The sequence below is a fragment of the Gekko japonicus genome, unplaced genomic scaffold, assembly GCF_001447785.1.
Source record: "Gekko japonicus isolate JY-2015 unplaced genomic scaffold, Gekko_japonicus_V1.1 scaffold1575, whole genome shotgun sequence".
Lineage (NCBI taxonomy): Eukaryota > Metazoa > Chordata > Lepidosauria > Squamata > Gekkonidae > Gekko > Gekko japonicus.
In genome coordinates this window covers 149,040-162,216 of record NW_015166467.1, presented here as the reverse complement: position 1 = coordinate 162,216, position 13,177 = coordinate 149,040, and the positions used below count along the sequence as shown (strand labels likewise).

The 13,177-nt window shown below is 41.7% G+C and overlaps 1 protein-coding gene across 1 annotated transcript in view; it reads left to right on the top strand.

Moving 5' to 3' along the window:
- The window catches only part of DIAPH2 (diaphanous related formin 2), a gene marked incomplete at its 3' end in the record, with an annotated part of 192,240 nt that overhangs the window by 33,290 nt on the left and 145,773 nt on the right, over positions 1-13,177 (top strand). Inside the window, exon 5 of the mRNA XM_015412100.1 lies at positions 2,056-2,076. Coding sequence (XP_015267586.1) covers positions 2,056-2,076 — 21 coding nt within the window. The remainder of the gene's footprint in view (positions 1-2,055; positions 2,077-13,177) is intronic.

Genomic DNA, 13,177 nt, shown 5'->3' with positions numbered 1-13,177 from the left:
TGAACTAACCATGGAAAGTTCCCTGGTCTGCAGTAATTCTTAGATAACAAAAGAGAAAGCTGGAAAGAATCTGCACCAACAGCAGAAATGTATCAGATAACATGTGGAGACTATCACAACTGTGTCTTGAACTGTAGCGCCTTGTACACAGCAACAGCATTGGTATACCAGACATGCATTAACAAGAAACTGAGTTGTGGCTCTATGTTTGTGTGTCTTCTAACTAACAAAACTAATGCTAGGGTGTAAGTAGGTGTCCGGTTGGTTGAGATGGGGGTGAAACTTCAGTGTTCCCAAGATCAGGGTGAAACTTCAGTGTTCCCAAGATCAGGGTGAAACTTCAGTGTTCCCAAGATGGAAAATGAAATTTCCCAAGAAGCAGCATGCTGTGGGTTAAGCAGGTTGCTGTTACAAGCCCAAAGAAACATCAAATGCTGAAGTTTTCAAAGTTTGCCAGTGCTGTTGATTGCTACTGTAAGCCTGAGAAAAACAAGAGGATGAAATTCTCCATGACTGGCAGGCAAATAAGCATCTATTGGCTCTGTTGCCACAGCTTTGTATGTGAATTATTGTACTAACTAGAGTGCTCATTTTGATGCCTAATTCCAAAGTTTCTGATGGTAGCAGGAAAACCCCATGGAAGTCCCAGAAATTAATAAATAACATGGAGTGGTTTTCCCCTTTATGGTACTCAGTTAAAACTATTCATTTGCATGCATCATGGTCTCTTCCTCTCCCTTTTTCTTACTTTGAAAGTCTGCATTATTTGTCGGTACACGAATAATCCAGTGTTATCTTTACCTTTTCTTGTTATACATTGTAATGGCTCCATTTTGTATATTTCAGAATTGTCTGCATGTATTGGCTCTATTTCCACAGCTTTGTACTAATAGTGTACTAATAGCTGGGTTGCTCTTTTTGGTGCCAGTTTGCCAGTTGTCCTGTTTACATGATTTCTCTCCCTTATAAAGAGAAATTGCATTAATTGTTGGGATTAGGCATCAGCATGGACACACTGACTTGTATGTTAATTCCCTGCCTGGTTTTGCCGAAAGGGCTGCTTCATATGGGAGATTTTAAATCCAGCAGTAGGCTAGATATCTAAGGCCTAGTCCTTTATCTAAAGTCTTCAAGATTGCAATAGCTGCCTCAAATGCATATTAGCAGTGCCCAACATGCTGACTAGGAACACGATAACTGGCCAGGCTCTTTCACCCAGCGTGCTGCTAAAGGTGTTCTGGCACCAACAGAGTCTTTCATTACAGGCACGCCCTGAACAGGTTTGAGCTACCCATCTTTGGTTCTGCTCTGGTTCCCTACTCATTTCCTATTGTTGTTCTTTTTTTCTGCATGGTGCCCTGGATTTAAGATGCTTATTTATTTATTTAATTGCTCTCACTGAGTCTTTGGGTGCCAATGTAAAAGAGAGCAGTAAGGTAAACCCCCCCCCCCATGTGCCTTTCAGTCTCGTAATTGGTCTAAAAACAAATCCCCAGTTTGAAAGGATGTGGGATTATAAGGGTGAGAGAGAACTAGAACTGGAACATGTTACCTTCATAGGCACATTTAACTCAGCATTTAGATTTATTTCATCTTATCTAAATTTTAAGGCAGAACTTTTGGGCAGCCATTTAACACCACGTTTTTCTTGAATTTAATGAAAACACTTCTGTCACTGGGCTTTTGCTGCAGTAGGGAATCCCTAACCAATTCTGAAAATACACAGTACCTAATTTTGGCTGCAGCTGTTAAAGTGCCTGCCCAATAAATGATTTTTGTTTTGTTGATGTATTTGTATAGCATCACCTAGTAAGTCTTCCTCTTTTCACATTAAAATATTATGGATGTAGACAATTAAAGTGTACTTCCAAATCTCTGCTTCTACAGTTTACTGAGATAATTGTATTTATGAACATGTTATATGTCTTGTATTAAAGATCTTTAATCGTTACTAACTACTAAGCACTTTGCTAGTTGTGGGAAATGCTTCAGCTTACTAATTCTTGCTTTTTTTTTTTTTTACTCTCACTACTCTCCATTGATCACTGCATGCAGATTATTGGAAGTAAAGTTCAGGTGAGTATAAATGTAGCCTGTTACAACTTGTAGATGCATGCTATAACAATAGGGGGAAAATCTGTAGGATGCTTGTGATTGCAGTGCCTCTTGCATGTCTCTCTTTAATATGATAAAACTGGTTATTTTACTATAATTTTGACAGGAGGATTTAGTGCAGTGGGGTAGCTCTAAGAAACCATGAGTGGAAGAAAAATGGCTGTTAGTGCTGTTCTGCAAGCACACACCAGTAAGAAAACTGTGTGTCGACCTCTGTAGTAATTCTCATGATGCTGCTTGTGCAAGTGGAAGAATATGTTGGGTTTTTCTAATTTTTCTCAAGTCTCAGGTGACGTAGCCTTTCTATGAACAGATTTTTTTTTTAATACAGAAGGGTATTGCTGGATTTCAATCCCAGCGAAATGAAGGAAAAACTCAAGTTTTTTCTTCCAAATTTTTGGAAAGAAAATCATACAATTGGATTTAGATAAAGTCTTTGGCAAAAATGCAGGTTCGAGTGATGTCAGTGGGGCAAGCATAATAGTTTGAAGATAACATGCTTGTTATTAAGCACTAGTGAATTGTTGGTCATTGTCATAGGTGTGTTGTTGTGGTGAAGTGTACGTCATCCAAAGTATCCAAAGTTTATTAATTTTTAGGCTGAACCTGGTAGCCATCTAGCTTTTCCCTTTAAAGGCAGGAAGGCTCATCCTTCTCGCTTCTCAACCCACAGACTGAAAATAACTACACCCTCTTTGTAGAGGCAACAAAAGTGAGACTATGGCCCTGGTCACACGGGCAGGAAACTGTGGGGGAGAAGCGTGGCTGTTTGCCCTGGGGCAAACTACTGCGCAGTTACTCGATCAGACCTCCCGTGGAGGTCGTGTGGAGGTACCGTGGAGGTTCCATGGCAAGGGAGAGGTGCTGATCACAGGACAAGCCGGCGCGCAACGAAGAAGCGCGCGCCACGGCAAACTGGTTTTTGTGTGTGTGTACACGACGAATACGCATGCTCCATTGGGTGCGTGTGCGCATCCACAGAGACGTGGACAAAAAAAACACCTTATTTACAAGGGGACATGGGCGGGCGCCGGATGCTACCGGAAACGCGATCAGACGCCCGCCCTTGCCCCGCAGTTTCCGGAAACTAGTACCTCCGAGGTACTAGTTTTTTGCCACGCAGTTTCAGCTGGAAGCCTCGGTTGTGCCACGGGAGTGCTACACTTCCCAGATGTGCTGGTGAGATCGCTCCCGGAAACTCCGCCTGTTTTCCATCTCACTTGTGTGGCTTCTGTTCCGTGTGACCGCAGCCTATGTTTACTTGAGCGTGTGGGACAAAAGCACCTGTAACATAATTAAAACTTATTTTACGGCCTCTTTTCCAGTCCAGTGCCTCCCTCCCAGCCCATGACAGTGAAGCTTTATCTTAGGACAAACATCCTAGCACTGTATGAGGCACTGTCTGTATGAAGCATTCTCCCTCCTTTTGTTGATGCTGGCTTTAATTGGTTTGGTCATAGAAATACTAAAAGCTTCGTGTTCTGGTTGCCAGAAATAAGCTTGATGTGGTGACCATATTGGATAACCCCTGAGAGATTTCAAGGGATTCAGTAGGTTCAGACTATTAATGTAATTGGATAGTGTTTTTGTTTGTTTCTTTTTGTCGGTATGGCGATTTGCACGTCCTGAGTTGCTTCAGATGTTGAACCTGGCACAGCAATCCCACTACAATATTTGTGGTGTTCTTAAAAAGGAAAGTGAATGGTCCTGCAGTTCCAGGAAGAAATATGCAGTTTCAGACATCCCTATCTGGTTGTCAAAACTAGTAGGGATTTCCCCCACGGTATGTCAGAATAAGAGAGCTGCGGTGGCTCAAGTGGTTAAGACGCTGAACTGCAGGCTGTGGAAGGTCAGTAGTTCAGTGGTTCGAGACCCGGGTGCCGCAAGACAGGGTGAGCTCCCGTCTCTAGTTCCAGCTCCTGCCAACCTAGCAGTTCGAAAGCAAGAAATTGCAAGTAGATAAATAGGGACCACTTCGGTGGGAAGGTAACAGCGTTCCGTGCGCCTTGGTGTTTAGTCATGCCGGCCACATGACCACGGAAACGTCTTTGGACAGCGCTGGCTCTTCGGCTTTGTAACGGAGATGAGCACCGCAACCCTAGAGTCGTATTCGACTGGCTTTCGAGCAAGGGAACCTTTACCTTTACCTTTATGTCAGAATAAGAGTGAATTCTAAAAGTTTTTCAAATGGCAGTACTTTTGATCCATATTTTAATTCCCCTGTAGTGTGTTGCTGTTCTTACAGGTTACGAGTCAAATATTCCATGGTACCGAGTCATTAGTTTCATCTTGAGGTAGTACAATGTATTGGAAATGGTTGACTCTAGTGCTTGTTCAAGGGGATAAATCGGATTTAATTTGTGACCGAGAGGGATTTCAGTGAAAAGTGAAGATATGTAAAAGTTTGCTGCACAAAAATCAAGCAGTTTAGCAGGCTGGAGTGCATACTCAGTAGATAAACGGAGCTCCAACCTTTGTTTAGAAAAAAGCCTGCCCTCTACCCCCAGCAGATCAGCTGTATTACTTAATTGGTGGCAGGCTGATTGTTTCCTGTATGTATATTTCTGCATATTCTTGGGAGCTGCAAGATGTCTATTCAAACACAATAGGAAATTGGATACTTCATTGAGAGCTTCAACACACCACAAAGTAAAACACCACTGTCTTCATGCCCATTGTGTTCCTAGAGTATAACCTTTTATATCATTTAAAACAGCTAGCTACTTGTTCAGGAGATCCACTACTTTCTTTGATCCAGACAGAAAGGAAGAGAGGAGTTGGGTATCATCTGCTGTACTGTTGCCATGGCACATTCAATCTCTAGACAGTACCTCCTAGAAACTTAATAGGTTAAAAGACATGGGTGACAAAATAGAGCCTTGTGAAAGCCACTAGTACAAGTACCACAGGCTCAAACAGCTGTCCCTCAGCAATGAAAGATGAGCCTGATAAGACTGGGATGTGGTACCCCAATTTCTGTCTTGGCTGAATGAATGAGGATCCCATGGTGATGGTATCAAAGGTTACTGTGAGGTACGGCAGATTACTGTATCTTTTTGGCCAGTCCAGCACATTATCATTATGCTTTGAGGAAGAGTGTCTGTTCCGAGGCCACTGAGTGATCTTCATGGGTAAGTGTGAATTTGAATCTGGGTTTCCCTGGTCCTAGTCCAAAATGCTAACCAACAGACTACAGTGGCTTTGTTGTACAGTGGAGTGAGGGCATCCTAACACTATCTATATATCTAATAGCCAAGGCGCCCCCTGCGTGCGGATATCTAAATCTGCACATCAGGGGCACCTAGGGGGCAAAGAGGTCTATAAAAAACTATAGGGGGATACTTAAATCCCCCCCAAAACTAAAAGAGCGTTCCCTCCGCATGCGCAGGGAATGCTCTGAGAACTGCCTCGCCGCCGCCACTGGGGGGGGGAGAAAGCTTGGTGGGCCAGTGGCTGTGAGCCATTCAGGCCTTGCCGCTGCTCAGGAGGGAGAAAACGTAGTGGGCTGGTATCGCCGCCGCTGCCATGGGGGGGGGAATAAAGCCAGCGGCTGTGAGCCATTCAGGCCTCGCTGCCACTGGGGAGGGAGGGGGAGGGAGAAAGCTTGGTAGGCTGGTGGCTGTGAACCACTCAGGCCTCACTGTGGGGGGGAGGGAGAAGGCTGGGCTCACCTGCTGCTGCTTCTCCTTCTGTAGGCTGGGAGCTGTGGGGAATACTCCCCCCCCCGGTGAGTATCGCAGGTCCCACTTCTTGTAGTGTACTAAGTGCAATAATGAATAAAGACAAAGAGAACACCTCAAAATTAACCTGAGAGTTGAAAAAAAAGCTTACATTACACAATGGATTATTAATGCTGAAGGAGTTTATTTTTTATCTTTCACATGAGTATTGTTTCATTTCTGTGGAAAGGTAAGAAAAATATGCTTCTTCTAAATACGAGGAAACATTTTAAAATTTGAAGAAAAATCCTTGCGTTTAAGAAAACATTAATTGTACATTCATGTGCTCCAGAAACTCATGGGAACTGGAAATTAAAGCTGCCACCAATCTGTGTTGTGCACTGTGTAATGCATACGTAGATATCATGCTTGAAAATGTGTTAGTCTCATGCAGCTGTACTTTCCTTTGATATTTTCTTCCCGGTTCTCTTTCTGAGGTGCAACACTGAACATGGGTGCAGGGTAATATTAAGGTGTTAAGGTTGCATGTTGAAATTAATGATATGGAATATCCATTCAAAGGAACTGACGTAAGAGGAATGCCACTTTGGGTAAAAATACCTCATAAAAGTAAGGGAAAGGGTAGCCAATAGCCATAGAGCAGAAATTGTAAGTGATGGTTAAATAACATAACTATCAGAATGCTGAGCTGTGTGGCAGCTTTAACAGTCTGAGTTTTTGTGAAGCATGAATGGATTTGTAAGTGCCTTAATTCTTCTCTTTAAACTGAAGTCTTTAAAAAAAACAATAATAGAATGTCTGTTTGATTTTGCAAGACTTGAATATGTTTTATTAGCGTCTTACATTAACAATTCTTAAAACTTCCAAGATTTTAACTATAACAATGTGAAAATATAGCAATGCTTGCGGTTGGCTTCTTGTGCTCCTGTGGTTCCTGTAATACTATTTTTCTGCTATGCTGTCTGTTCCCAGTTTAGAGAGACATCATAGAATTTGTGTATACAAAACATGATTGTTTTAGTGAATCCCACTCATAAACCAAGTGATAGAACTCTTGTAGAGAAGCTATTATTTCTAAATAATTTAATCTCGGTTGGAAGTCAGTAAAACATTTTGGATTAATATGTTCTTTGAAACATCAGAATTAGTACTGAAATTATTACCTGAACAAGCTTAACAGCTGTGAACTATTCAATGATTATATGCAAGCTTCATACCAATAAATGATTTATCCCTTTGTCTGCTTGTTCAAGAATGATGGCAATAGATATTGTAGAAGCAAGGGACATAGAAGAATCACAGGGGGCAGTGTCAGGTCCTCCCACTCACTTGCTTGCCAGTAGGATTACCAGACCCTTGTCTGGGTGGGGTTTCCCCCCGCTTTTGCAGGCCCCTTTCTGCTGCCGGCCAGCTGGTTGGCGGCGGGGGGGAACCCTGCCCACAAATGCCCCTGTACATGATGCAGTGTCACCCAGAATTGACTCATCACGTCGCTGACGTCGGGGTGTGTGTGATGCTCTAGTTTTGGGGTAAAAATCTACAGTAAAATTGGGCTCAAACCATAGAGTCAGTGGTCAATGGAAATATATTATGAAACATGTGGTAGTAATGACATTTAGGAAAAATTGCTGGTAGATGGCCAACATCTCTTGAAGGATGAAAAAAGTAACCTGAGTCATGTTGCTATGCTACAGCTGTGAAGCCTTCTTATTTTGAATAAAACAAGTACTGTATGTTGCTGCAAACTCTAGCGAAGATCCAATGATATGGTGATTTTAGTACCAACAACAAGTTTTGTGCCTCCAAGCTAAACAGCTGCACGTGCTGTGTTGAAGGATGTTTCTGAAACTGTATTGGGATTTGCTATCTATGTGACTTGGAGACTGTAAGGTGGAAGTGGGTGTACAGATCTGGGTCTGCAATGATTTGAACCCTGTCTGCTAGAAATCTGCATTTGTTCTTGTGTCAACAGAATAATCTGTGAGTGAGATATAATTACAACCCCTCCCTTCAAAAGCATAGTTTACTGAGACAGTAGTTTAATAGAAACCGAGCATTTGCTATTCAGCCTCATTCTGCATACTTAGCATACTACTGTCATGGAATTAGCATGTGTTTTCAGTTAAATTTTAGATTGTCCAATTCCTTTGTTTGTGTTTTCTCCAGCTGTTTAGTTCATTTTAAAAAGCATATCTTACACGGAGTGATCTCCTTGTGAGGTGGTAGTCTTGTGCTAGTGGCCTGAAGGGATTCTTGGCTTGGGTATGACAGGGGAGGGTGTTCTTCACTAGCTTCCTCTTCACCTGAGAGAATTAATACCATGTCCTCAACCCTGCAGAGGCTTTGGGAGGGAAGGGGGTTGTCCTTCCTTCCTTCCTTCCTTCCACAGCTGCTGGTCTGGAGAGAGGAGCTATCCCACTATTATCCTTTGACTCTGGGCTGTAGGAGTTTAAGTAGCTCCTCACAGGCCCTGCAAGCCTCATCCCTCGAATCCTGTTCCCCATGGGACTGGCCAGACTTGGGCTTTCTGTCCAAGAGACCTGTGGTGGAGGTGGAGTCCTGTGGTATCCCCTGGTATCCCATGACCCTTATTGGCAGCTGGACCCCTGTTGGGCTGTGCGGGTGCAGTCCCACCAGTCTCCAGATATTGCTGTACTATTTAAAAATGAATCAGAAATGACTGTCATGGGAGATGGAGCTACACATAGAGCAAGTTCAAGTGCAGGTGAGAAGAGGGGAAAGTAAAAACAAAAACAACGGAAGAGTGAGAGAGAATAAAACCAACACTGTAGTGGCAGGAGTTACCAAAACAACATTATTTTTATCCGCACAGCCAATCAGAAGCTGCGCTAGAGCCCCACCCGCTTTCTGAAAACACTGGACAGGAGCCAGGTAAAGTGTTGGTGGGTGCCATGGTATCCATGGGCACCATGCTGGGGACCAGTGTTCCCTCTAAGCTGAGTTAGTGTGAGCCAGCTCACAGTTTTTTAGCCTCCAGCTCACACATTTTTGTCTCCGCTCAGGAAGGAGGGCGTCAGAGCAAACTAATTTATGCAGCAGCTAAATCGCTCGCTCACAAGTAGAATTTGTGCTCACAAGACTCCACAGCTTAGAGGGAGCATTGCTGGGGACCCCTGTCGTGGACACTCTCATTTTCTCCTCTTCAGCTTACTTGAGTCCTCTTTTGGGGGAGGGTTCAGGAGACAAGTTTATAAATTTGACCTGTTTATTCAGTATGGTGTACACTGTCTGTAATGCATCTTGCACAGCAGCCATTTGCCCTAAGAGCCTGAGAGGGAGGAAAGACTCTTTGAATGAAAACACCATCATGGACTACTTGCTGTTCTCATAGCCGGGACTTTGTTTGCTCTTGGAACAGGCTGTTGGAGATCAGGCGTACCGTTTTTTTTTTACAGAACGGCTAAAACATTTCAACTGTTTCAATTCTAAGTTGAAAAAAGGCCTTCCCCCCTTTTTAGTTGTGGATTATATGAGATTTTATAACCAGGATGTGAAATTAAAAATAGTATTTTTTATTTTATAACCCAGTTATGAAATTTCAGAGTTTTAAATATCAGTAGCTTTTTTTGTGTCATTCCATGTAGAATCTATTATGAAACCTCTTTCGCTTAAGAAAGACTTACAGAAAAATGCTTTTAAGGCTTCACTTCTTGCATTCATAACACCGGGAGAGATTTGGGAGTTTGTTATTTTATTTTTCATTTAAACTGAAAATGTTTTTCACTGTTACTGGAGGCAACCTTGAACCAAGATGAAAGGTGGAATATAAATGTTTTAATAAATGACATCATAGATACTAACATTGATTCACTAGAGACCTGTGCAATGTCGTCAATAGTGCTTGTATAGAGAGGGAAGGAGGGAGGATTAGCGGTTTACTGATTTTTTTAAAAATCTACAACTTGACCTTCTGTTTCCTCTCTTATATCAGCATTAAACAGGTCTACTAGTCAAAAGATAACTTTTAGTTCTCAATCCCCAAAATCAAAAAGTTTTCCAGGACTGAGAAAACTGGATGCTTTCATCTACCATCTCACAATCAAACAGTTTCCATTAATTTAGGTAATACCACTGTTTGCCAGACTTTAAACAGCTAAGATTTGACATTCAATGCTTTTTATTTTTCTATCTTGTTGCAATCAACATTTTGTCAGCAATGATGAAGTCTAATAGCATAGATAGCAGATCATGCATCACCTGAACACCTATTAGCCCAAGTAATATTTCTTTTGAAGCTACTGGAAGTTGGATATCAAACAGAACCATTATTAAATTGTTTATAGTGTTCTAATTAAATCATCATGCAAATTTACAAAACCATGAGTACATAAACATAAAGCATATGATGCAACCAAGAGTCAAAAATGGATCTCTGTCCTGTCAAAGACCACCTGAAACAAAAAGGATGTCATTTAATCGATAAAACATCAGCAAGGATAATGACCCAACATGATGTAAGGAGGGAATGCTAGAGTCCTGCTTCTAGTAGAGGCCTTTGTATGAGTTGATACCAGAAGCAGAGCCTGTGTATTATGGGAAGGCTTGTTTGGGATGAAACATATAGAATGCATCCACCGTTTGAGGGCTTTAGAGGCCAGTGGCAGTATCTTGAACTGGGCTCAGAAATTTATTACTGGTTGGCACAACAGTTTCTGCACTGTATTAATGTGGCACCTTAATGAGTCTGGTAGTTGCATTTTGGACCCATTGTACTTTCTGAGCTGCCTTTGTGGACAGCACAATATAGAGTGGGCTGTAGTACTTTAATCTAGAGAACAAGCTTGGCAGTGGCTAGATTTCCACTCTTCTTGAAGAAGAAGAAGAAGAGAAGAGATTGGATTTATACCCCGCCCTTCACTTGGAGTCTCAGAGCGGCTTACAAACTCCTTTCCTTTCCCCTCCCCACAACAGACACCCTGTGAGGTGGGTGGGGCTGAGAGAACTCGGACACAAACTGCTCTTTTTCAAGGACAGCTGTACCAGAGCTTGTGACTGACCCAAGGTCACATCAGCAGGTGCAAGTGGAGGAGTGGGGACTCCGGTTCTCCCAGATTAGAGTCTGCACACTTAACCACTACACCAAACTGGCTCTCCAAAGAAGAGGCAGCCTATGAATTGGCCAAAGCTGGAGCTAGGAACCATAGGTCACAATCAACACCTGAGATTCATGCTGGATACTGCATCACCATTAAGTTGAAAACATAATCATTCAAAGAGCGTAAAGCCATCCAAAACATGTAATTCCACAGAGACACCCTGCTTCCTGTCATTTTTTTTTTGGGTCTGGGCTGAGTATGCATTTATTCACCTCTTACAGAGCTGGTACATTCCTCAGCTAGGGAAGATGGAAACAAGAAAAAGTTGTCATGCTTCTTACTAACACCGTATTCTGTAACCCCAGTGACCTCACTCAACATCTCTATGGAGATGGGAGATAATATTGATTCGTGTGGAACCTTATAGGACATTTCTCAAGGGAAGGAGGTATCTCCCCAGGTCACCTTCTGGAATCTGTCATGCAGGGCAGAACGGAATCGACTTAGTGCCTTCAGGGCTGAAACATGCAGTGGTTTCAGACGGCTCAGAGATCAATGAAACTCAAAACGTTAGTGGGGGAAAGTTCTTGGTGGTGTGGATTTCCACAGTGCCTTAAGGAAGAGTGGTCGAAGGAACTTGAATAAAAAAACATGTGTTGTAAAGAAGGGATGTTGGCAGCAGTGCACCCTCCCGCCAATGTTTCCTAAAGCAGTTCACTCTTTGTTGTTAGCCCCTTACAGGATAAACATGCTTTCAAAATTGCTGCTACCTCTGTGGTAGGACAGCTAGATTTGAGTCCAGTAACACCTTAGAGGCCAGCAAGAGTTTTGGGGTGTAAGCTTTTGAGAGTCCAAGCTCCCTTAGATTCGACTTTTGAAAGCTTATGCCGTGAAGCCCTTGGTGGTTTCTAAGGTGCTACTGGATTCGAATCTAGCTGTTCTACCGCAGACCAACACAGCTACCACCTGGACTTTCTGTGTGGTATACGATGTCAGAAGCACAGTAAATATCTCTTTCCTAGGAAGTGTGAGCTGTTTTACATAATAACCATTCCTTCACTTTTAAAAAATATTGGCAAGTATCTGATGGTTCCACAAATAATCATATACTGCATGTGAAGACTGAAGTCATACTGCAGATGAAGACTGAAGTATGTTTTAATAACCTGTATTGCAGGTTTTGCATTTTAATAACAAATCGTCTTCTGCAGACTTGAATTATTTGTGTTTCAAATGTGATGTTTTAATTGCTAGTTACTTTAACCAGTCTTCTAAAGCCACAAACTTAAATATTGGTATGTAACATATTAAAACGAGATTATTTTACTCTTGTATAAATATTCTCCTTATTATATGAAATGAGTACCAGTATATGCATTTCTGTACAGTTCATTACAGATAAGCAACTAAATAATAAAAATGGGGGATATGAAAGGTAATTCAGCTGTCATGTCGTGTTTTAATATTGTGTTAAAAGAAACAGGACCGAGCTTTAGCACTTCAAATTAGCATGTCTACAGCAAAGGAAGATGAGCAGAGTAATTTTGATAGGTTGCTGCAAGCAAAAAGAAAATTGGGAGACAGTAATCCTGTTAAGAATTATCCACTATGAACTAGAGCTAGGAATTGGAATATGCAGGTGAAAGCTTTGAAAATGGATTTTGAAAGCCATCATTCAAGAATCAGTTTAAAAAGAATTGAAATAGAAGATATGCTTGAATTACCACTGCACATTTACAAATAGAGAGTGTGCAGGTATTACAGTTATTGGAAAAAGATGGTAGAGTTTTTGGTTTAGGCTGTTTGTTTTTTGAGTATAGCTTTCCAGTGCTTCTTCACGCAGTTGCACATGTATGCATGACTTGAGAAAGTGTTTTTCAGACACTGCTTTATGACACCATCTTAATTAATCTACATATTTCACAAGGCTGTGTTTAAATGCCTTGTGGGAGAAAAAAAAATTCTAGCTCTGAAATGAAATCCTCTCTTAGCTTTTGGCAATTCTTGATAATGCTGCCAGAAGGATTTAGATTCTGAATACTTATGGTGATAAGTACCAAACAAACTCCAGAAATCACTGGATATAGAACACAATTTATTCAAATATATGCCACATATTTTCCGTCTGTTTCCAAGGAAATGAGATGCAATTTAGAGTAAAGTGCTGATACCTTAAAAACTTTCTCTGTACCTGACACTAGCTGTTGTCCTCTTGTTTAACAGTTTTAGTATATAAATCGTTAGGCTATAGTATAGAATTTTCTTTTTTAGTACTCAGGGCCTTATGTTAATTGTGTGGCATGGTGGCCACGTTTGTGCTGTGTA